Source organism: Bos indicus x Bos taurus, chromosome 11, assembly GCF_003369695.1.
Source record: "Bos indicus x Bos taurus breed Angus x Brahman F1 hybrid chromosome 11, Bos_hybrid_MaternalHap_v2.0, whole genome shotgun sequence".
Lineage (NCBI taxonomy): Eukaryota > Metazoa > Chordata > Mammalia > Artiodactyla > Bovidae > Bos > Bos indicus x Bos taurus.
Genome location: NC_040086.1, coordinates 95,073,556 through 95,101,442, shown reverse-complemented (window position 1 = coordinate 95,101,442; position 27,887 = coordinate 95,073,556). Strand labels below are relative to the sequence as shown.

The following is a 27,887-nucleotide window of genomic DNA, read 5'->3' as shown; positions in this document are numbered from 1 at the left end:
TCTTTCAGAATTTCTTATGGCTTGCTTCACATATTTTCACTACAGATACATTTCTTCCAAGTCCCCCCCCCCCCTTTTTTTTTTTTTGCATTCATGTTGTATAATTTCTCTGAATTCTTGATGAGATAAATTATCTCTCAAAAATACAGAAGGGGTATGTAACACTTTATTGAGTGAAAAATACATATAAGCAAAGACCTATTTTAAGCAATAGTAAAATACCTTGCATAATTCACTTTTATGCATTTTCTAATTTGACACAAGGGAAATTGGTCTTAGGTCCCTTGGCTTAAAACCCAATAGTTTGACTTAATAAAATCACTTACTGTCCTAAGAGCAAACCAGCTCATATGACTTGTTTCTCTGTGCTGCCTCCTAGAGCTGGGCAGATGAACTGAGCTAGAATTGTTTGGAACCAGGACAATGAAATCTCTTAGGCTCAGAATCAAACTAACTTAGAGTCAAAGGACACTTCAGTATATAAAATCTTGATTTTGTTCCCTATACTTTAGGAAGGAGTTTGTTCAGTTGGTAAAATTGGTTGTTTCTTAGTTCACACAGGGCTGGGGGCCATCAAGGTAGCAGTTGGTGACAGCTGCTAAAACCAACAGCTGGTAGATTAAAACTAAGTAAGAAAGTATTCCACAATTTCACAGTTGCTTTAAGAGGCATCTCTCCTCCAGAGGTCAAGTTCTCCCTGCATCGTCTCAGTACCGAAGGAATATGTCAAAGCCAGGAGGAGTGGTACGTTCCACCGATCACCACGGTGACTGCCTGTCACCAAATGCAGACAGCTCTCAGAATGTCTCTGTTCCACGGCCTGTCCTGTTGAGTGTAGGAGACGTTTGCACATAATCACTTGTCCGAGCTGTAAGCCCCAATGGTTATGAAGGACGAAGGCTGAACCTGGTTAGAGTTAAGACATGGAGAAGGTGAAGTTTCTGAGTGTACAGAGGCTGGAGGGAGACGTTGCAGTCTTGAAAAACAGTTTCTCAGGCAGATGTGTCAAGAGTCAGCATCTTACAATTAGTGGTCCTAGCAGGTTGGACAAGGCTGCAATTCTGGCATGCCAGAAGGACTTTGTCAGAGAGAGTCTTGATGGCCCCTCTGGCAGTGACAGTACTGGAGTTTTGTTTGATAGTGGAAAATGTGGATCTGAACTTGAAAACTTGGCCGCATCCCAGTCTTGATGCTTATGAGGAGGACTTGATGTGGACCCTTCCCAGTGAGATTCACATGAGGACTTCTTCTGCAGCAGGCAGGGCTGGGGGCCGTCATTCAAGTTTTCAGGCTTGATAGGATTGCCTCTCAAGTGTATTGAGTGGATGACCTCGTATTTTCCTGCCTACTGTCTTCTTGTCTTCCTATTTATTGTCTTAATATAAACATTACTCTCTCTGGGAAGCCTTCTCTCACCAAGATCCAGTTCTGTGGGCTCAAATAGCATGTTTTGTTTCTCCTATTGATGCTGCCAAAATCTTGACTTTCTCTGCCCTCTGAAGCCGAATTAAAAAAATATGGAGACAGAGTTTGGAGGAAATAGAAAGGTGGCTTAAAATCCTCAGCCAGCCTAGGGGAGAACACAGTAGGCTTCTGCCTCCAGAACTGTGTTATTCCCCCACCCCGTGAAGAATCTGGGGCAGAAAAGCAAATTTAGTTACAGGCTGCAGATTAGGAATGGTTAAAATAAAAACTAGATGTGACCAGGCCTGCCCCCTCTTCTCTTTCTTCATTCTCAGGAAAGAAAAGAAAAACGCATTCCTCTTCTTTTCCTTTTCACTGCAGCGCTATCATTGTAATATTTATTCCACTGTTTTAAGTATTTATCTGTCTCCTCTATATTTTACATACGTTTCTGTCTATAAGATCTGTGAGGAAGGGACTATGATATCGTTTCTTTTTTTAATAATTTTAATCTACTATTTAACATGGTACCTGGTGCATCTAAGTTTCAGTAGATAGTTGTTGAATAAATTAATGTATGAATGAACAATGTAATGAATCATTGGTAAAAAATGTATTTAAAAACTATAGATTATATGAAACTGTTTATAACTGTGCAAAACAGGATCAAAAGAGTTTAAAAACTATCAGAAAGTTAGAAAAATCAAGTCACATAATTTTGTTTTTAATGTAATGAATAATTTTCCTTTAATCTACCACAGACCTGAGTTGGTAGTTAAGAAGCTACGATACTATGCAAGATTTATAGTAGTTTGTCTTCTTCTCAACAAAATGGATGTTGTGAAGGATCTGGTAAAGGTAAATGTATTTTAATTAAAATCCTGTTTTCTAATTATTTTTTGGTAATTTTGTTTTTTAAAATAGATACGGTTAAAATAATTTTGATAATCTAAATCATTACAACTTTCAGAGCATGGTAACTTCTGACAAGGGTAATGACAAAAAATTTTTGCAACTCTCTTCATGTTTCAAACACACTTACCAGAGATAATTGTATTAATTTCTTGCTTTTGTCCCCTCAGCTCATTTTACATTTCATCATTCATTAATGAATGGTTGGCAAATGCAAACAAAAGTTAAAATATTTAGTTTAAGATAAAATAATTGAAAAGTTAGGTTAAGAACAAGTACAGAATGTTTTATAAAGGTGTTGTATGAATGAGTTTTGGTTATTCCTTCTTTTAGTATGTGTTCTTCATTCTGTCCTTCAGTAATTCAGGTAATCAGAGTTAACTGCATTCTACATTCACTTAATCTCTGTAATTATTCCTTGCTACGTTCTGGTTACACTCTGTATTCAGTTAGTGATTTCAGTGGTATATGTCTTGATTTTTTTGGTGCTTAAGTATAACATGCTAATTTTTTTTAATTGAAGTGCAGTTGATTTACAGTATTGTCTTATTTTCAGGTATAAAGCAGAGGGATTCAGTATAACATACTAATGTTTTGGTTTTTTTTTTTAATGAAGTATAGTTAATTTACTGTACTGTGTTAGTTTCAGGTATCTAGCAAAGTGATTCAGTATAACGTGCTAGTTTTGACACACTTTCTTCCTGTATCGCCAGTTACTCATAGGACTGTTTCCAAAAGAAACAGTATGATGTGAATCCAAAGAATTTGTGTTCATTTTTTTAATGTTAAAAATTGGGGGGTTTACCTTTAAGAGTTTCTTTTTAATAAAGTCATTGCTGATTAGCACTGAGTAGTGTGTGTCACTAGGTGTCTATGAAGATCTTATTGATGTGTATCATTTTGGAATTTTTGATTTTGAAGCAAGTTCATGTGATTTTCACTCTTTGTTTTGGTTGTAATTGGTACTGTATATTGATAATAATCAAACTTCTTAACTATAACAGTTTCCATCAGGATTATAGTACAGTATAGCTATCTTTTGTGTTTTTTTCCTGTAACCATTTTTCCTTTGTGATACTGGGAAATCAGGAACTGTCAGATGAAATTGAAGATTATACTCACCGCTTTAATACTGAAGATCAAGTGGAATGGAACCTGGTACTTCAAGAAGTAGCAGCTTTCATTGAGGTCAGTTCTTGGCAAGAAAGGTTGTCAGAATTATTTAAGTAAATGTATATGTGGTGTACATATTTATTTGTATATGTAAAAAAGAAGGAATAATTTCTTACATTGATGTTTTGTCTTGGCTATAAACCACTTACAGTATTGCTTGTTCTCCAGGCGGACCCTGTAATGGTATTAAATGATGATAATACCATTGTTATCACATCTAATCGCCTTGCTGAAACAGGAGCCCCATTGCTGGAACAAGGCATGATTGTGGGACAGTTGTCTCTGGCTGATGCACTCATTATTGGTAATTGTAATAACCAGGTAAAGAATTGTGAAGGAATTATGCTTAAAATTCACCTTAAAAATAGCACTTTTGATTGTTACAGAATTATGATTTCCTTGTAAATATCCTAACATCTGTTCAGTCCCTGGTTGGAGAACTTAATCCCATAAGACTGCCCAAACCCCCCCAAAATTAAAACCTTGCCTACATAAAGTTCTGTAGAAGTATTATTTAATATGAAAAAGGATATTTGTTTTTTTGCCATGCCATGTGGCTTGTGAGTATCTTAGTTCTCCAACTAGTGATTGAAATCAGGGCCTCAGCTATGAGAGCTCTGAGTCCTAAACACTGGACTGCCAGGGTATTCCCAGGATACAGACTTAAACATTATGTGGTGCCAAAATGTAATACAGTGATTTTAAAATGGGCCATGGTCGTACTTCAGCCTCATTGTTTTGCCAACAGCCAGCATGTTTTATGGGATATAATATAGGTCTCTGTGTTTACATGACTGTTTTTTAAAAGAAAAAGAAAAAAATCTGCCTGTGGGGGGACTTCCCTGGTGGTCCAAGTGGTTAAGATCTGCACTTCCACTTCAATACCTGATTGGGAAAGATCCCTCATGCAGTGTGGTGTGCCAGAAAAAAAAAAAAAAAAAAACTGGAAATTGATGGATTAATAGATAGGGCAAGATGTTAAAAAGCAAATATAAAGAAATGCTAACGTTATAGAATCTGGCTATTGAGCATTTGGGTGTCACTGTATAATTTTTTTCAACTTTCTATCTTTTAAATTTTTTCATAATAAAATGCTGGAGAATAAACTATCCAGTGTCATCAGGTACATATGAAAGTCAAAAGTAACAATGTGATTGAACACTTTAAGGTCTGTGTACTACATTAACGGTCAGACTTGTTTTCCTTGCAGGTTAAGTTCAGTGAACTAACTGTTGACATGTTCCGGATGTTACAAGCCCTGGAAAGGGAGCCAATGAATTTAGCTTCCCAGATGAATAAACCAGGAATGCAGGTGATTTTTCTCCCTACATTTGCAGTTTGCTGCTTCTGCTCCTCATAAGTTCAGTTCAGATCAGTCGCTCAGTCATGTCCAACTCTTTGTGATGCCATGAATCGCAGCACGCCAGGCCTCCCTGTCCATCACCAACCCCCGGAGTTCACTCAGACTCAACGTCCATCGAGTCAGTGATGCCATCCAGCCATCTCATCCTCTGTCGTCCCTTCTCCTCCTGCCCCCAATCCCTCCCAGCATCAGAGTCTTTTCCAATGAGTCAATTCTTCACCTGAGGTGGCCAAAGTACTGGAGTTTCAGCTTTAGCATCATTCCTTCCAAAGAAATCCCAGGGCTGATCTCCTTCAGAATGGACTGGTTGGATCTCCTTGCAGTCCATGGAATGCTATTATTCAGCAAATGCCACGAGTGTGAATAAAGAACTCTGATGAGACACAGGAGAGAAAGATCAGCATAATGATAGTTTTAAAAAAAGATATTTGATAAAGAGGAGGGTAAAAGTAGACATTGATAATCCACACGTCAGGTGTGTTTTGTATAGTCATTCCTCTGTATCCACGAGGCACTGGTTCTAGGAACCTTCTGGATACCAAAACTTTCAGATGTTCAAGTCCCTCATATAAAGTTTTTGCATAATGTTTACATATAACCTATACACATCCTCCCATATACATTGAATCATCTCTAGATTACTTATAACATCTATCAGAATGTAAATTATATGTAAATAGCTGTAAATACAATGTAAATGTTATGTATATAGTTGCTGGTGCACAGCAAATTCAAGTTTTGATTTTTGGAACTTCCTGGAAAATATTTTTCGAATATTTTTTATCTGTGGTGGGGTGAATCCATGGATGCGGAACCTACAGATGCAGAAGACCAACTGTGTTTGCATTGTTTTCTGTGTGTAAATATAGGAATCAGCTGACAAGCCTACCAGGCGAGAAAACCCCCACAAGTATCTGCTCTACAAGCCAACCTTCAGCCAACTATACACTTTCTTAGCAGCATCTTTTAAGGTATATATCATCCAGTACTTCCTACTATGTAAGGGAAAAATATGGCTTAAATGGAACCTGAGAGTCACTCGTCTCTCGAATATTTGAGTCAAGAATTTAGGAGAAATATGAAAATGAAAACTGCCTTTAGAGTATCCTAATCATAGCTATTTTTGGAGTAGAAATTGCGTATGACATTAGGAATGATCCCTACCATTAATTAATGAGAATATTGATTAATTATCATTCTACTTCATCTGGATTTTTCTTACTCAGCTGCTTAGGCCTAACAGTCAGTGCAGAACTGAAAAGCAGGAGCAGATTGTGTAAGTGTGTTCCAAATTCAGGCTACTCTGGGAAACATTTTGGTCATCTGAAAGAACCACGGAGTAGGGGATTCCGCTCAGTTTGTATAGAGAAAGGCACAGACGGAAGCTTGTCTTTTAGACCTGTAGTCGGGATCTTTATGTCTCTGATTTAAGTTTTCAGAGAACATTCTTTAAATGATGTTTTTGAAGCAGAAAATATCTTCAAAAGTTTGGGCTGTAGTTACAGATTAATGAATCTCTGCTGTGTAGACAATTGCAAGTTGGAAGTAACAAGAATGATTTTTCTCTTGAAGAAGACCATAATATGTTAAATTAGGTCCTCGTTTCCCCCACAACTTGCTCGTGTATTTATTTTCGGCTGTGCTGTGTCTTTGTCGTCACACGGACTTTTCTCTACTTGCAGTGAGCAGGGCTACTGTCTAGTTGGGGTGCTCGGGCTTCTCATTGCAGTGACCTTTCTTCTTGGGGAGCACAGGCTCTAGAGGGCACGGGCCCAGTAGTTGTGGTTAGAGGGACAAGTGACGTTCAGCCACCCAAGATTGAGCAATACCAGGTCTGTGACGCCCTTAGACGTCCGGGGCTGCACGCGCACTACACTGACTGGCTCAGCGTGTGCCTACCCTATGCTGGCAGGCGTGGGTAACCCGTTGAACCCCGTTAGTGATGGGATCAGGGATTGCAGTTATTCCCCATGAATGATGAATTCCCAGTAAGTGCGGGTCATAAGCTTGCATTGATTAAGTCCCTGCCCTTTGTACACACCGCCCGTCACTACTGCCGATTGGATGGTTTAATAAGTCCCCGGGCTTAGTTGCGCGTGGAATCTTCCCAAACCAGGGATCGAACCTGTGTCTGTTGCATTGACAGGTGGATTCTTTACCTGTGAGCCTCCAGGGAAGCCCTCCTCACAACTTTAAAATGTCACGAACTTTCAATGAAACTGTTGTTTTCTGTTTGTCGTTTTGTATGTGTGATTTTCTTTCATTTCAGGAGCTGCCTGCCAATAGCGTGCTTCTGATTTACCTGTCAGCCACTGGCGTTTTCCCCACAGGTCGTTCTGATAGTGAAGGTACAATAAAGGAATGCTCCCTGTTGTGAGCAGGGCTTGAATTCTCTTTATTTTCTACAAGGCGATGGCCCGTAGCCCACGAACCGTCTCACGCTTTCTAGAGAGGCTCCTGAATTTGAAACTTGGTCTATTTGCTGAATTGGCAGTCTTGTAGATACCTATTTTATTTGCTGAAGTCTTATACATGAAGTTAAAAAAATCATCAGTAAATTCACATGTTGCATACATACGTCGCTAATAAATTTGCTAAAAGCAAACATATATATATATATTATACAGGGACTAACCAATTACTGCTTCACATCATTGAATTTTTCTGAGCCTTTTGTGCGTTAGAGAATCTGGTCAGAGGCTTCACTGTGGCTGACAGTCTTGTAGAAATCAGTGCACTTTTGTACCTGTGAAAGTTCAAGTCCTTGACATGATTTTGTTTTGTGTCCTTTCTTTGGTCTTACCAATTTAATCTGTAGAATATTGGGATGCTATTTCAGAATAAAACCGTGAAATGGTCCAGAACATATGAGTTTAGAATATATGAAATTGGTCGAAATTGATGAGTAACTTGGAAGTAAACAAGGCAGTTAAATCTTTATCTGGACAGAAATTTTTTTCTTAACATCCTTAGCATTTTCCTCCTCATTTGTTTGTTGAAATTTGCATTCCTTTATACAATGCATGTCCCTGCCATCTTCCTTGCATGACCTACAGATCCTCTTAAAGTGTTAAAATGAAAACAAAACAAAATAAATCTCAGTATTTTCACTGCAGTAGTTTTTTAAGGGGTAAAGCATAACATTAATATTAAAAGTGTTGCAAAATCATGAACTAGTTTTTTGGTAATGAAGTTAATGATTTTATTTGTAAATATTTCCATGTCTTATAACATGGCATTAAATCAAATATTCTGCACCCCCACCTATCATGTTGATATCTCTTGTTTTGCTTTTTTCAAAGTACAGTAGGTACTAACTGAATGGGCCTTTGAGAGAGATTTTTTCTCACATCTCATACTTGCTGTTCCATTTACACAAGAGTTTAACTAACTGATAGCACCAGTGGGAAAAGGCTATTTCCTGAACTGGAATTACAGTGGTTGATAAAATAGTAATGATAATGAATTTTCCCCCTACACTGATATTTGACAGTTCTTTTTTTACATGAAGTTTTTGTCAATGAGAATTTTCAAGTCGTACTCAAAGATTCCCCTACATTTTACAATTAGTGACTCACTTAAAATTAAATTTAAGAAATCATTGAACCTTGGTCTCCCACATTGCAAGCAGTCTTTACTGTCTGAGCCACCAAGGAAGCCCTAAAATTATATTTTAAAAAATCATTAGGACTTCATTCTGCAACTCTTTTATCTAAGTAATTTTATTTGTTGAACTTGAGATTTTAATTTTGCTTGTAATGAAAAGATCATTTTGAACATCCCAGTTCTCCATCGCTTTTTTTTTTTTTTAACCCAGAATAACCCTGCTCTCAGTGTCTATGCTGAGAGCTTTGTACTTTCCTTCTCTCTAATAAATCCTATTCCTTGCTAAAAAAAAAAAAAAAAAAACCCAGAATAATGGGATACAGTAGATTTTTGTTTTGTTTCTCATTATTATCTGAAGAACTAATGACAATGATCTTTTAAAATGCTGAAACAGGCAACATGCTGAAATATTTAAATTCTGTGTTAAATTGAAGTGTTAAATTTTAAATTAATAAAAAATTTTAAAATTATCTTCCACTTGTATCAGTGAGAGATTCACCCGGTACCTTTGTATTTGAACATCATATTAGTGTTACTTTCCAACTGAAGTCTAGGATTCTTCCCTTCTGTTTTTATAGGTCCTTATGATTTTGGAGGGGTACTTACTAATAGTAACCGAGATATTATAAATGGAGATGCCATCCACAAACGAAATCAGTCCCACAAGGAAATGCATTGGTATGTATTCAGGTGTCTTTCCCTATTATAAAAATTAAAATTCTATCTTAAGTGAAGTGGGGACTGTTTTCTAGTACTAGAAATGTCCCCTCAGACAACTGTTCATAACACTTATCTGGATTCCAGCAATATTTCAGGCTCTGACTATCTTAGGCATTTAGAATTGTTGGCTTATATTTAAAAAATTTTTATTGCCTATTTGTTATATGTCAGGCATCATTAAGTCACTGGATATCTATTCATTCAAGTTGGAAGAGGAATAAATATGTACATAAATAATAATTCAGGACATGATCCATGTTAATATCAACATAAACATTTTAACATAAGATTCTGTTATAAACCTTATAAGGTTCTGGTATAATACAGCAAAACTGAAGTTAGCTGTATGATTTCAGGTAAATTTCATCCATGAATGTTTGCTCAACACATTCACTGCTTGGGCTGTTTTTGGCTCTAGGATTTCTCTAGCTGAGAGATAGCAATTTTATTACAGAGGAAACTGGACTTGCTTGAAACTGTGTTTCTAATAACACTTTACATAAAAACATAGCTCTTCAAATTAAAGGCAAAGGAAGGGCAGAGAGGGAAATGTTTCAATTATTATACATGTAATAGTGAAAGATTCCCCAAGCCATGTGTTGGTGCTATAGTTGACCTTACTTGTAAGTGATTTATATTAGAAAAACCTGTATTTGAGATATATTGGGGTTTGATGATACTGCTCATTGACACATGATTTTGTATATTTACATTTACATTAATATTTATACACATACATGCATTGTCCGCTAACCGGGGAAGGAGCATGCACACCGATATTGTGATCTAAAGAAGTGACCCTCAAATGCATGTTACTGGACTTTGGGTCCAGTAGTTCTTCCGTGGATCAGTGAATCCGTATCTATAACAAGCACCCCAGCTGATTCCAACGCAAATGTTCAGGGAAAATGTAGGCAATAGTAAGGGGGGAGCCGTCACTTACTGTCTGCAAAATTGAGATATAGCTTAAAATAGCGGTCCCAAACCTTTTCAGCACTAGGGACAGGTTTTGTGGAAGACAGTTTTTCCATGGCACAGGATGGAGGAGATGGATTTTGGATGATTCAAGCGTATTACATGCATTGTGCACTTTATTTTTATTATTATTATAATATCAGCTCTAACTCAGATCATTAGGCATTAGATCCCAGAGTTTGGGGACCCGTGGCTTAAAAATATTAAATTGGATATGGATTTTGAAAGACTCATTGAAATAGAAATCAGGTTGTGTTAAATGGCAACCCACTCCAGTCCTCTTGCCTAGAAATTCCATGGACTGAGGAGCCTGATAGGCTACAGTCCATAGGGTCGCAAAGAGTAGGACACAACTGAGCCACTTCACTTTCACTTTCACCTGTTCTTAGGAGGAACTTTTAAAAATATTAGATAAGTCCCTAAATGCTGACTTCTGAGATTTTCATGTGTGTTTAATCCATCTTTTAATGTATAGACTTCTCTTTAGCTTGAATATTCTCTTCTAAAAATACTTATTTATTATTCATCTGGCTGTGTCAGGTCTTCTTGCAGCAAGCAGAAGCATTCCTTGTGAGACGTAGGCGTCTCTCTGGTTGTGGCTCATGAGCTCTAGCAGGCAGGCTCAGCGGTTTAGCACAAGGACTTAGTTGACCTGTGGCATGTGGGATCTTAGTTCTTTGACCAGGGGTCAGAGCCACGTCCTCTGCATTGGAAGGCGGATTCTTAACCACTGGACCACCAGGGAAGTCCCTAGCTTGAATATTCTTGAATAATTATTATGTCTTTTTTTTTTTTTCTTTTTCCCCCAAATAAAACTGCTCACTTGTCTACCCCAATAGATACAGACTTTTTTGGTCTTCTGCTTAATTAACCTTTGTTTTTCTCTCAGTGCTGTGATGAAAAAGAGATGTGAGTAGACCAAACTGAAGAATAAGATTTCTGAGGCTCGGCCGATAGAGTTGTACAGTCATTCACTGTTCCCGTCGTTGTTGTTTCCCCAGCCTCCATCCTGGAGACCTCTACCCCTTCACAAGGAAGCCGCTGTTCATCATTGTCGATTCATCCAACAGTGTTGCTTACAAGGTAAGTTCCGTGCACTCCATCGCACGTTAGACACTACGGCACCACCCCGAGGTAACCAGCCTGAACATGTGCCTTTTTATTTTGCTTTATTTTATTTAATTTTACACAATTTGTATTTAGTCTTTCTTTTCTTTTGAGGTTGTGCATGCTAGTCAGGATCTGGTGCTATGACTAGAAACAAGAAGAAAACGCATGAATGGACACTCAGTGGAAACTAATAAATCCTCCTGCAGGAAAAAAATATGCAAGATTTCCAAGATCTCTGGTGGGAGGTTTATTTTTGTTATATAATGCAGAATAATTTTCTTTTTTAGAGGTGGAAGTATATGGGCAAATTTTCTTTTCCAGTTTTCATACTTTTTCCCCTCTACACACTGAGCTACTATAGTTTAAGTGAAATTTCTATCCCATGTTATGTAGTTAGAGTCACTGAATATCTACACAGATTGTTTTAGATGCACTTAATTTATTTATTTATTTTTTAATTTGTGACAGTAAGTGAACAATGATGACCCTGGATGCTGAAATAAGTAGCAGGGACCGAATGTGAAAATTCCTTGTTTTGTATTTTGCTGTTGAAACAGGTTTTCAGTGGTTGTGTAAAGAATGGCAGCAGCAAGACCCTTTAAAGTTGGATGTTATAATTCAAACTATATATTTTACAGGAAAATGAAAACAAGAGCTTTTGGAGTCCTTTGTATGTAGTTAGAATATTTCATTAGTGGTCAGTATGCTCAGAAATACGCTAGAAACACTGATATGCCAATTAAAGTTATTTCTTTTGTGGGTATTCATATAAATAAATGGAGAAGCAAACATTAATAGGTTTATATCATAGGAGCAGTAGAAATGTCTGCTAGCCAAGAAAGCCGACCCGATGCTTATGTTTTCCATCGAATTTTCATGCTTAGTTTCACTTTTTAAAGTCTGAATTCCAGGAGCATCCAATCCTCCCTAAATTGTTCAGTATGTTTCCTGCTACCCATTCCATCCAGTTTAACATTACAGCTTTTGATTTTTAGGAAAATTAGCTATGTACTTTCTGAAATCCTGTGTGTGCTGTTGTCATTTTTTATCTTTTTGAGAGAGTGGTAAGTTGCTGAAGGAAAAGGTTTATTCACTACCCCAATTAAACATACAAGCCAGAGGAGTCCAAGCATTTTGTGTCTTCAAAATGTGTTCAAAAAAGTGTTCTGTCTCTTTGACAATGAAACGGAGTCATTTGCTTCAGTTTAATAATGTAACAGAGTATGTTGATGCACCAGATCAAGTGAATTGCTTACTATGATCTAATGTGCATTTAAAGTATTTTAGCAGTCTGTTAATTTCTACTTAATTTAATTGGACATTATTTGATACCATCTTTTATAATATCAAGAATATCATTCATGTTATGTACCTGTTCTTTCCAGTGTCGTTTGGATGTAGAATGAGTATTGGATGTGGATTGTTAAAAAAACACCACTGTGCATAATTGGAATTATATATCATGATTTGATTCTAGATTTCTATATCCTTAGCCCCAGGATAACAGTGGAATAATGGAAAGATTTTTGTGTTTGTTTGGTGTTGATGGCACATGCACTATTACTTCTCTAAAAAATTAAATTATCGAGAACAAACTGATCATTAGAAATGAAATGGGGAGCCCATATACAGTGGGCAAATCAGAGTCTTAACCAATGGACTGCCAGGAAAGTCCTGTACAATGGTTTTAACAGCTAAGCCACACAGTAAAGTTTTTCTTTCCTGTGCAACTTTCTACTTTGCCTGGAGCAAATAATATTATCTTTGCTCCTTATTGGTTTTTTTTCCCCTGAACTTATCACAGATTCAACCCCAAGCTCCTCACCAGTCGTCTTATCTTTCCAGCTGTTCAGATGCATCATTTTATCTCTGGAACAAATTATCTCCCAGAGCCTCTGGACCGGTACCCTCTACACATACTACATAGCTCTCATCCCAGAATCTCTTTTTATTATTATTCTGGGAATTCTTTCTCTCTCTTTTATATTGGATCCCCTGTTTCCTGAATCCCCTATCTTCCTCTTGGACACTCTATTACTGTCTCATTTGGTTTGTTTTTTCATTTTGGTGCAGCATCTCTAGCAAAATCGAGCCTTCTGAGAAAGGATGAATATGAGATAAAACAATCAAAGTCTCACACTTCTGCAAATGTCTTTGATTTACCCTCACACCTGAACGATGGTTTTGGTGTCAGAAGTTATTTCCCTTCAGAATTTGGGAAGCATTGTTGCATTGCTTTCTATCTTCAATATTTCTAGTATTTCTCTCTCTCTCTTTTTTTTTTCCCTAGTATTTCTTAAGAAGTACAAAGCATTCTAATTCTGGATCTTTCATCTAACCTTTGTTCAGTCCCTGGAAACATATAGGCTCTTCTCTTTGTCACTAGGGTTTTCAACTTAACAGAGTGCCCTGGTCTGGCTTTACTTTTAACTATGGTACTTGGCATGTACTTCGTGAGTCCTTTCAGTCTGGAAATTCTGCTCATTTTCTTGAGTTTTTTCAGTGATTTCCTCCCCTCTGTTTTCTTCGTTTGAGAATTTCTGTCATTCAAGTATTGGACCTTTGGTCTAGTCCTCAGATTTTTTTTGCCTTTTATTTTCCAACTTCCAGTCTTTTGCTCTTTAGGAAATTCCTTCGCCTTTATCTTCTAAACCTTTTATTGAGCTTTTCATTTGTTTTCTGGATGTTTCTTTCATGAAGACATGGACGGGTGTGTGTAAAACATATATACGTGCACATATATAATTGGTTTTTATCCTGATTGAAATACGCTGTCTTTCCTTTGAGAATGTCAAGGATCATTTTTAAAGTTCTCTCTGCATGGTATCTCTCTCCTCCATTATGATTTGCTTCTAGTGCTTTTCCTTCATATTTCATTTTAGAGACTCATAATTTTTGCTTTTCCAATCAGATTTAAGAATGGAAGCTAGCAAAATGGTTGGAATCTCTGAGGTTGTAAGGCAGGGTCGTCACAGTGAGCTGCTCAGTGTGACAATCTAGCTCAGGAGCCATGGACCAGTACCTCCTGTCAGATCATCAGCAGCATTAAAATTAGAAATAAATTTCACAATAAATGTAATGCTCTTGAATTATCCCAAAAGTATCTCTGCACCCCTGGTCTTCCACGAAATCAGTCCCTGGTGCCAAAAAGGTTGGAGACCACTGGTCTAGCTGGGCCTTTTCATTGAATCATTTCGGGTGTCAGTATCTTGAGGTCTTTCTTCCTGGTCTGGTCATACTCACTGGAGCAGACTCAACTGTTCTGCCCAGAATGTAAAGATCTATTAGCATTATGCTCTGTTCTCCTTGAAGTCTATGTGAGTTTATATTAATATCTGCTTATATATGTATCTCAGAGAAGGCAATGGCACCCCACTCCAGTACTCTTGCCTGGAAAATCCCATGGACCGAGGAGCCTGGTTGGCTGCAGTCCATGGGGTCGCTAAGAGTCAGACACAACTGAGCAACTTCACTTTCACTTTTCACTTTCATGCATTGGAGAAGGAAATGGCAACCCACTTCAGTGTTCTTGCCTGGAGAATCCCAGGGACGAGGGAGCCTGGTGGGCTGCCGTCTATGGGGTTGCACAGAGTCAGACATGACTGAAGCGACTTAGCAGCAGCAGCAGCAGCATACATGTATCTTTATATACCCAGTGCCTCATACTTTAAAAATTCTTAATAAATGTATGTTGAATGATAATTTGAAGATAGGCACCATTATCCTTATTTTATAGTTGAGGAAACTGCCCATGGAGCTTAAATATCTCGCCTGATTGATTCCAGCAGTCTTTCTCATTTCAGTGCTCAGGCTGTTTCTACATTTGGAAAGAGAGGTGCTTTTCATGCTAGTCTGAGTCTCGTTTCAGAGGAGATGGATTGAAATGCTAAGATCTCTTAACAGAACAAGTGTGTCCCACATGTTGACTCTCAAATTTCCATCAGGGTCTAGGCCTCATCTATAGTGATGTAGTACTAGTGGGGTTAAAAAAAACAACTATCATTTTGTCCAACATTTCTTTCAGTTCTGCTTTTTTTTTCCTCCCCTTGGAAGAAGAAAATCCTTTGAGTATTTAATTATTTATGACAGAGCTGGATGCCTGCCAGTGAACATGACTTATACATTTGTCAAAACAGTCATATTTATCTCAGCAGTTTTTGTCCTAAAGTGTTTGGCTGATGGCTGTACGTTGCTGTGGTCTATGAAGGCGTACACACAAAATTACGTAAGGGTTCTTCTGACAGTCAGCCTCACTCACTCCATTTCCTCCTTGCTACTTTGAAAGACCATCTCCTCATTTGTGTTGTGTGGTTACCTGGGTTTTGTTTCTTTTATATTTAACCTATTTGGAGTTGCTGGACTTCTTAAATTTGTAGGTTAGAGTTTTTCATTACTGCTGGAAAATTCTTAGCCATTATCTCTTCAGACCTTGGCCATACTCTGGCTTCTCTCTCATCTCTTTCTGGACCTCTGATTTTACATACATCATTCTCACTGTGTCATCCACGTCTCTTGACCTCTCTTCTATATTTTCCATCTTTTCATTTCTCTGGCTGAAACTTGGATGATTTCTTTCAATTTAGCTTTCAGTTCACAAATTCCTTTTTTTTCAGCTGTGACTAACTTGGATATTAAACTCATTTATTGAGTTCTTTGTTAGTTGTGGTATTTTTCATTTCAGAAAGTTTTGTTTGGTTCTTTTTTCAAGTGATTTATTGCCCTTTTTATAGTTCCCTATTTTCTGTTTTCAAGTCTTCTTTATTTCTTTAAACTTAATAGGCCTATTTATCATATTATTTATTATCCATCTGGTAATTCTTACACCTGAAATGTGCTTTTGCTGCCCAAAGATGCCCGTTGCTGTTTCTGTATCCCGGTATGCTTGATTATCTTTGATTCGATTATAGTTGTATCCTTAAAATTCTCTGCGATAAATTCACTGAACCCTAGAATGATGATATTTTCATCTAGAGAGGATCTGCATGTGCTTCTGCTACAGAGGCACAGCTTGGGGACCATGTGTTTGGGATTACCTAGGTGGTATAAATTTGGGCTGCAAACATGCAAGAGGGCTGGCTTATAGTTTAAAACCCTTAGGGCTGTTTGATTCCTTTGCTGGCTCTTTCTCTATTCTGCTCAGCACCAGGAAAATTTTCTTTGTGATCTGTTGAGGCTTGGTCATGGCGGGTAGGGAAAGTGTGAAATTTGGTTTTTGTTCACCCTAACAGTGAATTCCATGGACTGTATAGTCCATGGGGTCAAAAAGAGTCAGGCACGACTGAGCGACTTTCACATACATACCTACAGTAAAAGTATAGCCCTTTGGGATTCCGGTTTAGCAGGGCTGGTTTTCTATTAGACTCTCATTTTAGACAGACCTTGAGCTCTGACTTCTGTCCCCTTCTCTGTAAGGCCTTTAAAGTCTAAATTCAAGTGGCTCAATTGCCTCAGGGCAGGGGAGGCCTTGTTGTTCTTTAGTTGCTAAGTTGTGTCTGACTCTCTGCGACCCTATGGACTGCAGCGCACCAGGCGTCCCTGTTGTTCACCGTCTCCTGGAATTTGCTCAAACTCATGTCCATTGAGTCAGTGATGTTACCTAACCATTTCATCCTCTGCTGTCCCCATCTCTTGCCTTCAGTCTTTCCCAGCATCAGGAACTTTCCCAAAGAGTTGGCTGTTCGCATCAGGTGGCCCAAGCATTGGAGCTTCAGTTTCAGCATCAATCCTAAAGGCCTGGTGTCAAGCTTATTTTCTTAGTCTCCTCTACTGGTTTTTCCTCATCTCCCTGACCTATCACTGGAGTATTCCTGGGCTCCATCCTTGTTCTTCTTCTTTTCTAGCTACAGCTGACTCCCTAGATGCCCTTAATAGTTTCATGACTTTAATTACTATCTCTGTGCTGACAATTTCCACATTTATATCACCAGCCCAAATCTTTCTCAGTTAACCCCAGACTTGAATATAATCTACGTACTCCACATCTCTCATTGGTGACTCTAATAGAGATTGCAAAGCTAACATGCCCAGGACAGTTTCTAGACCTCTTCTGTGTCCAACTTCCCCTTATCAGTTAATGACTATTGTCCTTTTATAGTTGCCCTAGCTCAAATCTTTAGTTTCATTATGAACTTTTCCTTCCCTCACACCTACATCCATTTCAGAATATTTTCTTGGTTATAACTAATATGCCCAGAATCTTACTACCTTCACTGCCACCATCGTCTCTCCCCTGAATTAATGCAGTAGCCTCATAACTAGGCTTCCTCCTCCTGCCCTTGCTCCCCTACAGGGTGTGCCTGTAAATCAGATTATGTCACTTATCTGCTCTGAAGGCTCCTCATCTCACTAAGGGTATAGGCTTCATGTTTTCTGCTCTCATGCTTCTCCCCCACCCCCCAAATGCATCTCTATCTTCTCTTGTGGTTTCCTTATCACAGTTCTCTTTAGCCACACAGACCTTGCTCTTCCTCAGACATACCTGGCAATCTTCTGCTTAGAATCTTTGTGTTCTGTTCCTTCAACCGTGAATCCTCTTCCAAAGAACACTTTTTGTTTTCCAGGTGTTTAATCAACTGAAGCCTCTTAATAGAGCTTTCTGTAATTTTGTTGTTGTTCAGTTGCTCAGTTGTGTCCAGCTCTTTGTAACCCCATGAACTACAGCACGCCAGGCTTCCCTGTCCTTCACCATCTTCTGGAGTTGCTCAAACTGATGTCCATTGAGTCAATGATGCCATCCAACCATTTCGTCCTTTCTTGTCCCCTTCTCCTCCTGCCTTCAATTTTTCCCAGCATCAGGGTCTTTTCTAATGAGTCAGTTCTTTGCATCAGGTGGCCAAAGTATCGAGCTTCAGCTTCAGCATCAGTCCTTCCAGTGAATATTCAGGGTTGATTTCCTTTAGGATTGACTGATTTGATCTCCTTGCAGTCCAAGGGACACTCAAGAGTCTTCTCCAACACCACAGTTCGAAAGCATTAATTCTTTGGTGCTCATCCTTCTATATGGTCCAACTCTCACATCTGTACATGACTACTGGAAAAACCATAGTTTTGACTATATAGACCTTTGTCAGCAAAATGATGTCTCTGCTTTTTAATACATTGTCTAGTTCGTCATAGCTTTTCTTCCAAGGAGCAAGGGTCTTTTAATTTCATGGCTGCAGTCACCATCTGCAGTGAATTTGGAGCCCAAGAAAATAAAGTCTGCCACTGTTTCCCCATCTATTTGCCATGAAGTGATGGGACCGGATGCCATGATCTTTGTTTTTTGAAGGTTGATTTTTAAACCAGCCTTTTCACTCTTCTCTTTCACCTTCATCAAGAGACTCTTTAGTTCCCTCTTTGCTTTCTGCTATTAGGGTGGTGTTATCTGCATATCTGAGGTTATTGATATTTCTCCTAGCAATCTTGATTCCAGCTTGAGCTTCACCCAGCCTGGCATTTCGCATGATGTACTCTGCATGTAAGTTAAATAAGCAGGATGACAATATACAGCCTTGATGTACTCCTTTCGCAATTTTGAACGAGTCAGTTGTTCCATGTGCAGTTTTAACTTTTGCTTCTCAGGAGATAAATAAGGTGATCTTGTATTCCTGTCTCTTTAGAGTTTTCACCAGTTTGTCAACACAGTTAAAGGCTTTAGCGTAGTCAATGAAACAGAAGTATATGTTTTTCTGGAATTCCCTTGCTTTTTCTGTCATCCAGTGGATGTTGGCAATTTGATTTCTGGCTCCTCTGCCTTTTCTAAATCTGAAAGTTCTTGGTTCATGAACTGTTGACGTCTCACTTGGAGAAATTTGAGCATGACCTTGCTAGCCTGTGAAGTGAATCTATTGTGTGGTAGTGTGAACATTCTTTGGCATGGCCCTTCTTTGGGATTGGAATGAAAACTGACCTTTTTCAGTCTTGTGGCCACTACTAAGTTTTCCATACTTGCTGGCATATTGAGTGCAACACTTTAACAACGTCATCTTTTAGTATTTGAAATAGTTCAGTGGGAATTCTGTCATCTCCACTAGCTTTGTTCATAATGATGCTTACTAAGGCCCACTTGACTTCACAATAAGGAATTAATGATATGAGCTACAGTCAGCTCCCAGTCTTGTTTTTGCTGACTGTATAGAGCCTCTCAATGTTTGGCTGCAAAGAATATAATCAATCTGACTTCAGTGTTGACTATCTGGTGATGTCCATGTGTAGAGTTGTCTCTTGTGTTGTTGGAAGAGGATGTTTGTTATGACCAGTGCGTTCTCTTGGCAAAACTGTTAGCCTTTGCCTTGCTTCATTTTGTATTCCAAGGCCAAGCTTGCCTGTTACTCCAGGTATCTCTTGACTTCCTACTTTTGGCATTCCAGTCCCCTATGATGAAAAGGACATCGAATACATTTAATCCTTGCAACCCAATGTGTTATTTCTGTTAACCCTGTTTTACAGATAAAACCAAGGCACAAGATGGCTGATTTGGAATTGAAATGCAGTCTGATTATGAATCTTTGCTTTACTGCCAGCTGTACTCTGCTGTCTTTGCATATGTAGCACTTGTCAACCTCTGTAATATTATATAACTTTATTTTGTTCATTGCAGGTTGCTACCTGCCACCTCCACCCCCATCTAAATGTCAGCTCCAGAAAGACGGGATTTTTTTTTAAATCTGTTTTTTTGTTTGTTTTGGTTTGTTTTTTCTTACTGCAGTACCCCTAGCACCTACAACAGTATCTAGTTTGTAGGTTCAATGAGTATCTTTTGAAGAAAAGAGATCTTTGAAAAGGTACTATGTAGTATTTTAAAGTTGTAAAGTTGAGTTCACCAATAAGCTCTTTTAAACTTTTATAATCTATACAATTCTAGAGCAGTGTAAAATGTCAGAAATACCCAATTCATTCTATAACAGGCCAGAAGACATTTATATGACCTTGAGCAACTGAACAGCAGCAAATACACCTACTAATAGAATAATCTGCCAGAAGAGTTTATCTGAAAAATGCAAGGAGATTGCATATATGAAAATCAGTCAGTACTGTATTCCCTGTTACCTTTTACCCATTTTTCTATTGAAACAGTGGTCTTTTTCTTATGGATTTGGAAAAGCTCTTTCTATATTAAGGAGATTAATCCTTTGTAAAGTGAGTTGCATATGTTTTCCCCAGTTCAGCTTCTTGCTTTTGCTTTACTTTATGCTGTATTTTACAATTCACAAGCCTTTGGTTTTTGTAATGGGTTTGTCAATCTTAATTACAACCGTCAGGAAGATCTTCTACATTAGAGAAGTTACCCTTATTTTCTTATATTTTCTTTCAGCACTGTTGCTATTTAATTTTTTACATTTAAATTGATTATATTAGAAATTCATCCTAGATTTTGGTATGAAGTATGGAGTTTTCTAGATAGATGTCAGTTTTTCCTGCCAGTCCCAACCATCATCCATATCATATATCTTTAAGCCTCATCTATTTCGGGGTCTAATTCTGAACTCTTCATTTTCTTCCATTGGTTTTTCTGCCTCCTTTTATGCCAAGGCACATATTTTCAATTACTGAGGCTTTAAAGTATGTTTTAATAACTGATAAGTCTAGTTTCCCCTCTTTACTCTATTTAGCTTTATTTTTATTTATTTTTTGACCACACCACATTGCATGTGGGATCTTAGTTCCTCAGCCAGGGATTGATCTTGTGTCTCTAGCAATGGAAGCACATTATTCAGGAATTCTTAACCACTGGACCGGAAAGCAAGTCCCCCTGCTCTTCTTTTTCAGAATTTTCCTGGCTAATGTGTCTTATCCAAATGCACTTTATAATTTCTTGGAATTGCAGGGGGAAAAACAATCTGTGGCCATTTTTGTTAAGGTTGATTTAAATTTTAATAAATTAGTATAATGACATCTTTAGAATGGGTTTCCCTCTAAGAACATAGTATGTCTTTCTGTTTGTTCAAGTCTTCATGTTTATCATTCAAAAGTATTTTTTAGTTGTTTTGGTGTTTTTTCACTTAAGTTTACTCCGAGGAGTTTTCTCTCTCTTGTTGTTTTACCATACAGTTTATGATTCTACTTCTCATGTAGCTCTGCCGTTATGGAAAGGACAGTATTAATCATGCAGCAGTAGTGAGTGTCAGTTTAATTCTCACCGTAAATTAACACATTGACCTTCTGGTTTTATGCATCATTCTGTACAATCTATTATCATGATTCACAGCAAGAGATGAATCCAGCCTTCACATACCTGTAAGTCAGGTTTTATAGCCTGTGAGGCTGGGAGCCAGATCCTAGATCTTGGCAAATCTACCCTTGTAAATCCTAGGTGTGCTGCTCAATGGAGTGGCCTGTTAAACAGCCAGGTGACCTCTCCCTGTAACACTGCAACCATGTGTGTGCCTTTACTTTAAAAATCAATAGTTCATTTAGTAAATGTCACCATTTTAAGAAAGCCTATTACGCATGTTAATTATACTTGAACGACAGCCTCTTCAGCCGTTACTGATGTTTCTGCATCTACTTAAGAGTAAAAGAACCTGATCTATACACTAGTGATATGCTTTGGAAAATTACTGAGTAACTGTCATTGGTCAAATCTTTAATGAAAGTTTTAAACTCTTGTATATTACAGAATTTCACAAACTTATTTGGACAGCCACTAGTCTGCTTGCTTTCTCCTACAGCCTACCCAAAAGCTTTACAAGGTATGTTCTTTCATTCCCTGTTATATCCATAGGTCGCAAATCAACTTATGTCTTCATCTTGAATAATGCTGATCTGATCTTCGTCTCCCCCATCTATAGTGGTCAGTTGTAGGTTTATAGTGTTGAATGTGGCAAGTATCAGTCTGAAATAAACCCAGAAGTCTTGCCAACAATCAGACTTCCTGAATGGGCTACAGTTAGGCCTTGAGATAGGTCTAAAAGAAATGATAAAACATCCCTGAGAAGAGAGTGGTTTTGGTTCCCTTGCTATTGGAGAACTTCATGTTGATATATGGCAAAACCAATATAATATTGTAAAGTTAAAAAATTAAATTAAATTAAAAAAAAAAGATATTGTTAATTAAAGCCAGAAAAAAAAATTTTTTTTTGAGGGTGTGCTTGTCTTCATCCACATAGTACGATTTCTTCTATGTCTGGCTGTATATTTTAAGTATCTTTTAAGACCATGAGAAATCTGGTATAGGACACTTCTTAATCCATGCCCAAGGATTAGGATAACCTAGCTGGCACAACTTAAAGGGTTTCTTTTATTCACATTTTTACATCACTGTATTTTTAACATTAAAAAAACCTCTTCTCAATGTGCCAGAGAGACAGGTCAGTGTTTTGCCGTTTCTCAAGTGGCTGAGAAATGAAAATTTTTTTGTCTTAAATAATTTGTCCTCAGTAAGCAACACATAAAATCTGATTCTAACGCCTAGTCACTAAGCTAGGTAAAATACTAAACAAACCTTACTCCTGTTTTAGCAGTACTTGTCACTGTTTCACTATCTTCCTAACCGTGAACAGTGCTGGTGTCTCTCTGTGGGGGATGGCATTTTACTGCTACTTCCCAGCCAGAAGTCCTGTCTGCTGATATAGTTTGACACAGGAGGTGATGGTCAGCATTTGAATGCCCGAGAGAAGCTGGAGACTTTTCACCGTTGTTTTAAGGTAAGTTCTGCTATTTAACAGGGAAAAACATGTAGACATACTAAGTTCATGTATCTAGAAGACAAATCACTAAGGGATAGAACTTACCTTCAAACAACGGTAAAACTCTCCCGCTTTGAGGACTTGGTTAACCTGTTTCTTACCATTTCTGAAGAAATGTAACCCCTTCCAATGGCGAGTACTTTTTGCTATCACTTTTTTCCTATCATGAAACAGCTTTATTTTAAATTGCATGAACAAATGGGTTAATACCGATTATTTAATCAGAAAGGTTTTATTGTGAAGAGGGTAAAAACACAGACTCTAAAGGCAAATTGATCATATTTGAATCCCAACTCTGCCCCCTACGAGCTGTGTGACCTTGGGAAGTTCCTCAGGCATTCTGTGCCTCAGTTTCTTTGCTAATAAATGGAGATAATAATAGTACCTACCTCCTTAAAGAATTCTGAGTACACAGTAAGTATTCAATATGTGTTAACTAGTGTCATTATTGTAATATGCTTAATTTAAATATATGTCCTTAACGTGTCTTAGTCTAGAATCCTATCTGTTGTGCTATGAAAGTAGATAAAATGATGTCCCAAGTGAAGTTGAAGGATGCGTAAAATTAGACAGGTAGATAGGAGTGAAATATGGTTGAATAAGAGTGTTTTAGCAAAGAAATCGGAGAAGGCAATGGCACCCCACTCCAGTACTCTTGCTGGAAAATCCCATGGACGGAGGAGCCTGGTAGGCTGCAGTCCATGGGGTCTCTAAGAGTCAGACATGACTGAGCAACTTCACTTTCACTTTTCACTCTCATGCATTGGAGAAGGAAATGGCAACCCACTCCAGTGTTCTTGCCTGGAGAATCCCTGGGACAGTGGAGCCTGGTGGGCTACTGTCTATGGGGTCTCACAGAGTCGGACACGACTGAAGTGACTTAGCAGCAGCAGCAGGAGCAAGTGACCAAAAGGCGGCCTTCAAGGCTTATTAGCTGGCTTCAATGGCTTGTTAGCTGGCTTCAGAAGATAATCGTTCCAGAGAACCAAGAGGACTTGGTGATAGACAGGATGACGGAATCAAGGAGAGGAGGGAAACATGGACTTCCAGGTTTCTGGCTTAGGTGCTGGTAGCAATGATAATCCTGGATAAGATTTATAAGAGAACAAATAGGGGGAAAGAATCTGCTTCTGAGTGTCAAGTTTAATGTGTTGAGTTTGAGGTTACCTTTGAGAGTTAGTTTAAATGTCATAGTCGGGAGCTACTGTGTCCAGTAGAAATATAGGAATCACATGTATGATTTTAAGTTTTCTAGTAGCTACTAGAAATACCTTTTTTTAAAGTCTTTAGAGACAAACAGGTGAAATTAAGGTTAGTGATACATCTTTTTGTACTGAGGCTTTGAAATCCCATGTATATTTTACACTTCACAGTGAGTGTCAGCTTGGACACTCTTTGAAGTGCCTGGTGGCTGCTGTGGAATAGTGCCATTCTGGACCTAAGGAGCTCAGTTAGGCTGCAGCTAGAGAACTCTGAATTAGTAGGCACATAAGTGATAACCAAAATCATGTGCATAGGGGACATCAGCAACGTGTAGAGAGAAAATACTGATGTTTATGGGATAGGTAAAGAAAGAGCAGCTAACAAAGGAGAATGAAGGTGACTGGCAGCTCTAGTGCTCCTCAGGAGGTTCCATCAGGAACTGCCCATGATCCAGCACTTGCCATATTTGCATGGAAGTTGTTAGCTGGAGGGGAAAAAGCAAAGGAATATGTTTGTTTTCTATTTCTCTTTTAAGTTGATGAGGTTCTATCTTAAATTTGTTTAGCAGAAAGCAACATACTTGGGCTTTGCTTTTGTAGTTCTAAGCCAAATCTACCTGGCTGAATTATAATTTAATGATATACATATATATATTATGAATGTTATATATAACATTATAATGTTAACATTATTATAATTAACATTAATTTTATACATATATATTAAAATGTTCCTCAAATGCCTCTCTTTTGTGAAACTGTTTTCTATATATTTAACATGTTTGTTATTACAGATCAATCTCAACGAGGTAGCCTGTTCACTCTGTTTTTGAACAATCCTCTAATGGCCTTCCTATTTGTCTCTGGACTGTCAAGCATGCGTAGAGGCCTATGGGAAAAGTGTCAAGAATATCTTCGAAAAATCAACCGTGACATTGCCCAGCTACTGACCCATTCACGTTCAATAGGTACCCTACTACTATAACTGCACACTTAACAAAATGTACTATCCTGGTTTAAAATTGTTTAAATTGTTTGATGTAATGGTATTTGTTGAAGGTAGGAAAGTTGAGAAGGTTTTCCTGAACATTTCTTCCCTTTTGAAGTGTATTTTCCACTTAAGTATCCTTTTACTATCACTTTTCTCCTTTTTGCAGATCAGGCATTTCTCCAGTTTTTTGGAGATGAATTTCTTCGCTTGCTTCTCACGAGATTTATCTTTTGTTCAGCCACCATGAGGATGCACAAGATTTTTCGGGTAGGCAAACAATATCATTAAAGATCAATCTTGCCATTTTAGGTATTTAAGAATCATGTTTTACCTGTATTAAGTAAACTTTGAATAGATCCAAAATAATATTCATACATTAATATGTAAGGTATGAAGATGAACAGTATCAGGCACATCTGAGTATCTACCATTCAGTTTAAGAAGCGGGAAGTTTTCATTACTTTTGAGGCCCATCAAGGGGCCTTCCTGATCTTATCTCCCTCTCAAATGAAGCTAAAACCCTGAATTTTGTAATTGTCATTATAGTTTTGTCACATGTCACTCATTATCTTCTGATAATGGCCCTTTGGGTTGTGTCTGGTTTGCTATTGTTAAAAATGACACCACTGTGAAATCTTCCGTCAGTTACCTGGCACACATACAGATTTTCTCTGGGGAACGTACCTAGTAGTGGATTACAGGGTCAGACACTGCAGGTGTATTCAGCCTTACTAGTTAAAGGCCTGGCTGCACCAGTCCGCGGTTGCACTAGCCATGTGTAAGAGTTGCTGTTTCCAGTAGTCATGTATGGATGTGAGAGTTGAGCCATACAGAAGGCTGAACACTGAAGAATCAATGCTTTCCAACTGTGGTGCTGGAGAAGACTTTGAGAGTCCCTTGAACTGCAGGGAGATCCTACCAGTGAATCCTAAAGGAAATCAACCCTGAATATTCATTCAAAAGACTAATGCTGAAGCTTAAGCTCCAAATCTGGCCACCTGATACAAAGAGCCAACTCATTGGAAAAGACCTTGATGCTGGGAAAGATTGAAGGCAAAAGGAGAAGGGGATGACAGAGGAAGAGATGGTTAAATGGCATCACCAACTCAATGGACATGAGTTTGAGCAAGCTCCAGGAGATGGTGAAGGACAGGGAAGCCTGGTATTCTGCAGTCCATGGGGTTGCAAAGAATCAGACACGACTGAGCGACTAGATAACAATCCTTGCCAACACCTGTTGCTGTTATTCCTTATGTTTCATGTGAATCTGGTGGCTGTTAAGTAGTAGGTCCTTGTGGTTCCAGGTGTCATTTCTGGGATGACTGTTGAAGTCGAACAACTTTTCATATGTGTTCTTTATGAAGAGTGTGTTGAAGATTTTGGTCTGTTTTGCTCTAAGTAGTTTGGTTTCTGTGTAGTCATGTAACTATTAACTTGTAACATTTATCAATCTCTTTTTTCAGTCATCAGTTCATCTCAGTTTTTGATGCATTTTGAAGTAAACTGTGGACTTTACCCCTCAACACTTCATCATGCAAATAAATAACTGGATTTTATAGTTATGTATTTATTTTTTACTTCTTTTTTTAATGTAAACTTTACATATAATGAAATACACAGAACTAATGTGTACCATTAGGTGAGTTTTAACAAATATATATATCTTGGGACTTCAATAAAAATAAATAAATTTTTTAAATACATACACCTTTGTAACTCAAACTTCGGTCAAGTTTTACGACAGCATCATTCCAGAAAACTTTCTCCATATCCCTTTCTAGTTAGCCTGCTACCCGTTATCCCAGAGGCAGTGCTGTTTTTATTATTTTCATTTCAGATTAGTGTCAGCTATTTACACAATGTACTTGAATTAAACTGTGTAAACCTTCTTTGATGAAGTGTATTCTTAAGATTTATCTGTGTTGTTTCATGCAGAAGTAACTCATTCTTTTGAGTAGTTCCGTTTTCTGAATGTGTCACAGTTTATTTAAGCCTTCTCTTTTTGATGAATACTTGGGCAGATTTAAACTTTTGACTTTTATAGATAAAGTGGCCATGAAGGTTCCCATAGAAATCTTTTTTCCAAAGACTTCTGTTTTGAATTTTCTTGGCCGTAGGATATGTATGTCTTTAGTTTTATAAGAAACTGCCAGATCTTTTCCTCAAACTAGCTGTACCGTTTTCTTTTCCCAGCAACTGCATATAAAAGTTGCTTTGCACCCTTGCCAACACATGATGTTGTCAGTCTTAAATTTTTTTTTTTAGTCTTAAATTTTTAAAAAATTTATTTATTTTTAACTGAAGGATAATTGCTCTACAGTATTGTGTTGGTTTTTACCAAATATCAACATGAATCAGCAATAGGTTTACTCATGTCCCCTCCCACTTGAACATCCCTCCCAATCCCACTCCTCTAGGTTGTTACCCAGCCGGGTTTGAGAACCCTGAGTCATACAGCAAATTCCCATTGACTATCTATTTTACATATGGTAATGTATGTTTCCGTGTTACTCTCTATACATCCCCACCCTCTCCTTCCTGCCCCACCCAGAATTGTCCATAAATCTGTTCTCTATGTCTGTGTCTCCTTTCAGTTCAGTTCAGTCGCTCAGTTGTGTCCAACTCTTTGCGACCCCATGAACCGCAGCATGCCAGGCCTCCCTGTCTATCACCAATTCCTGGAGTCCACCCAAACTCATGTCCATTGAGTCGGTGATGCCATACAACCATCTCATCCTCTGTCATCCCCTTCTCCTCCTGCC

The 27,887-nt window shown here is 38.1% G+C and overlaps 1 protein-coding gene across 3 annotated transcripts in view; it reads left to right on the top strand.

Annotated features, from left to right (window-relative positions):
* The window catches only part of SCAI (suppressor of cancer cell invasion), a 116,599-nt gene that overhangs the window by 75,409 nt on the left and 13,303 nt on the right, over positions 1-27,887 (top strand). For all 3 annotated transcript variants that reach the window (XM_027556256.1, XM_027556257.1, XM_027556258.1), the window contains 11 exons: positions 2,166-2,262; positions 3,406-3,504; positions 3,658-3,810; positions 4,700-4,801; positions 5,722-5,823; positions 7,122-7,200; positions 9,037-9,136; positions 11,155-11,236; positions 21,864-21,936; positions 24,929-25,102; positions 25,292-25,392. In XM_027556256.1, coding sequence (XP_027412057.1) covers positions 2,166-2,262; positions 3,406-3,504; positions 3,658-3,810; positions 4,700-4,801; positions 5,722-5,823; positions 7,122-7,200; positions 9,037-9,136; positions 11,155-11,236; positions 21,864-21,936; positions 24,929-25,102; positions 25,292-25,392 — 1,162 coding nt within the window. The remainder of the gene's footprint in view (positions 1-2,165; positions 2,263-3,405; positions 3,505-3,657; positions 3,811-4,699; positions 4,802-5,721; positions 5,824-7,121; positions 7,201-9,036; positions 9,137-11,154; positions 11,237-21,863; positions 21,937-24,928; positions 25,103-25,291; positions 25,393-27,887) is intronic.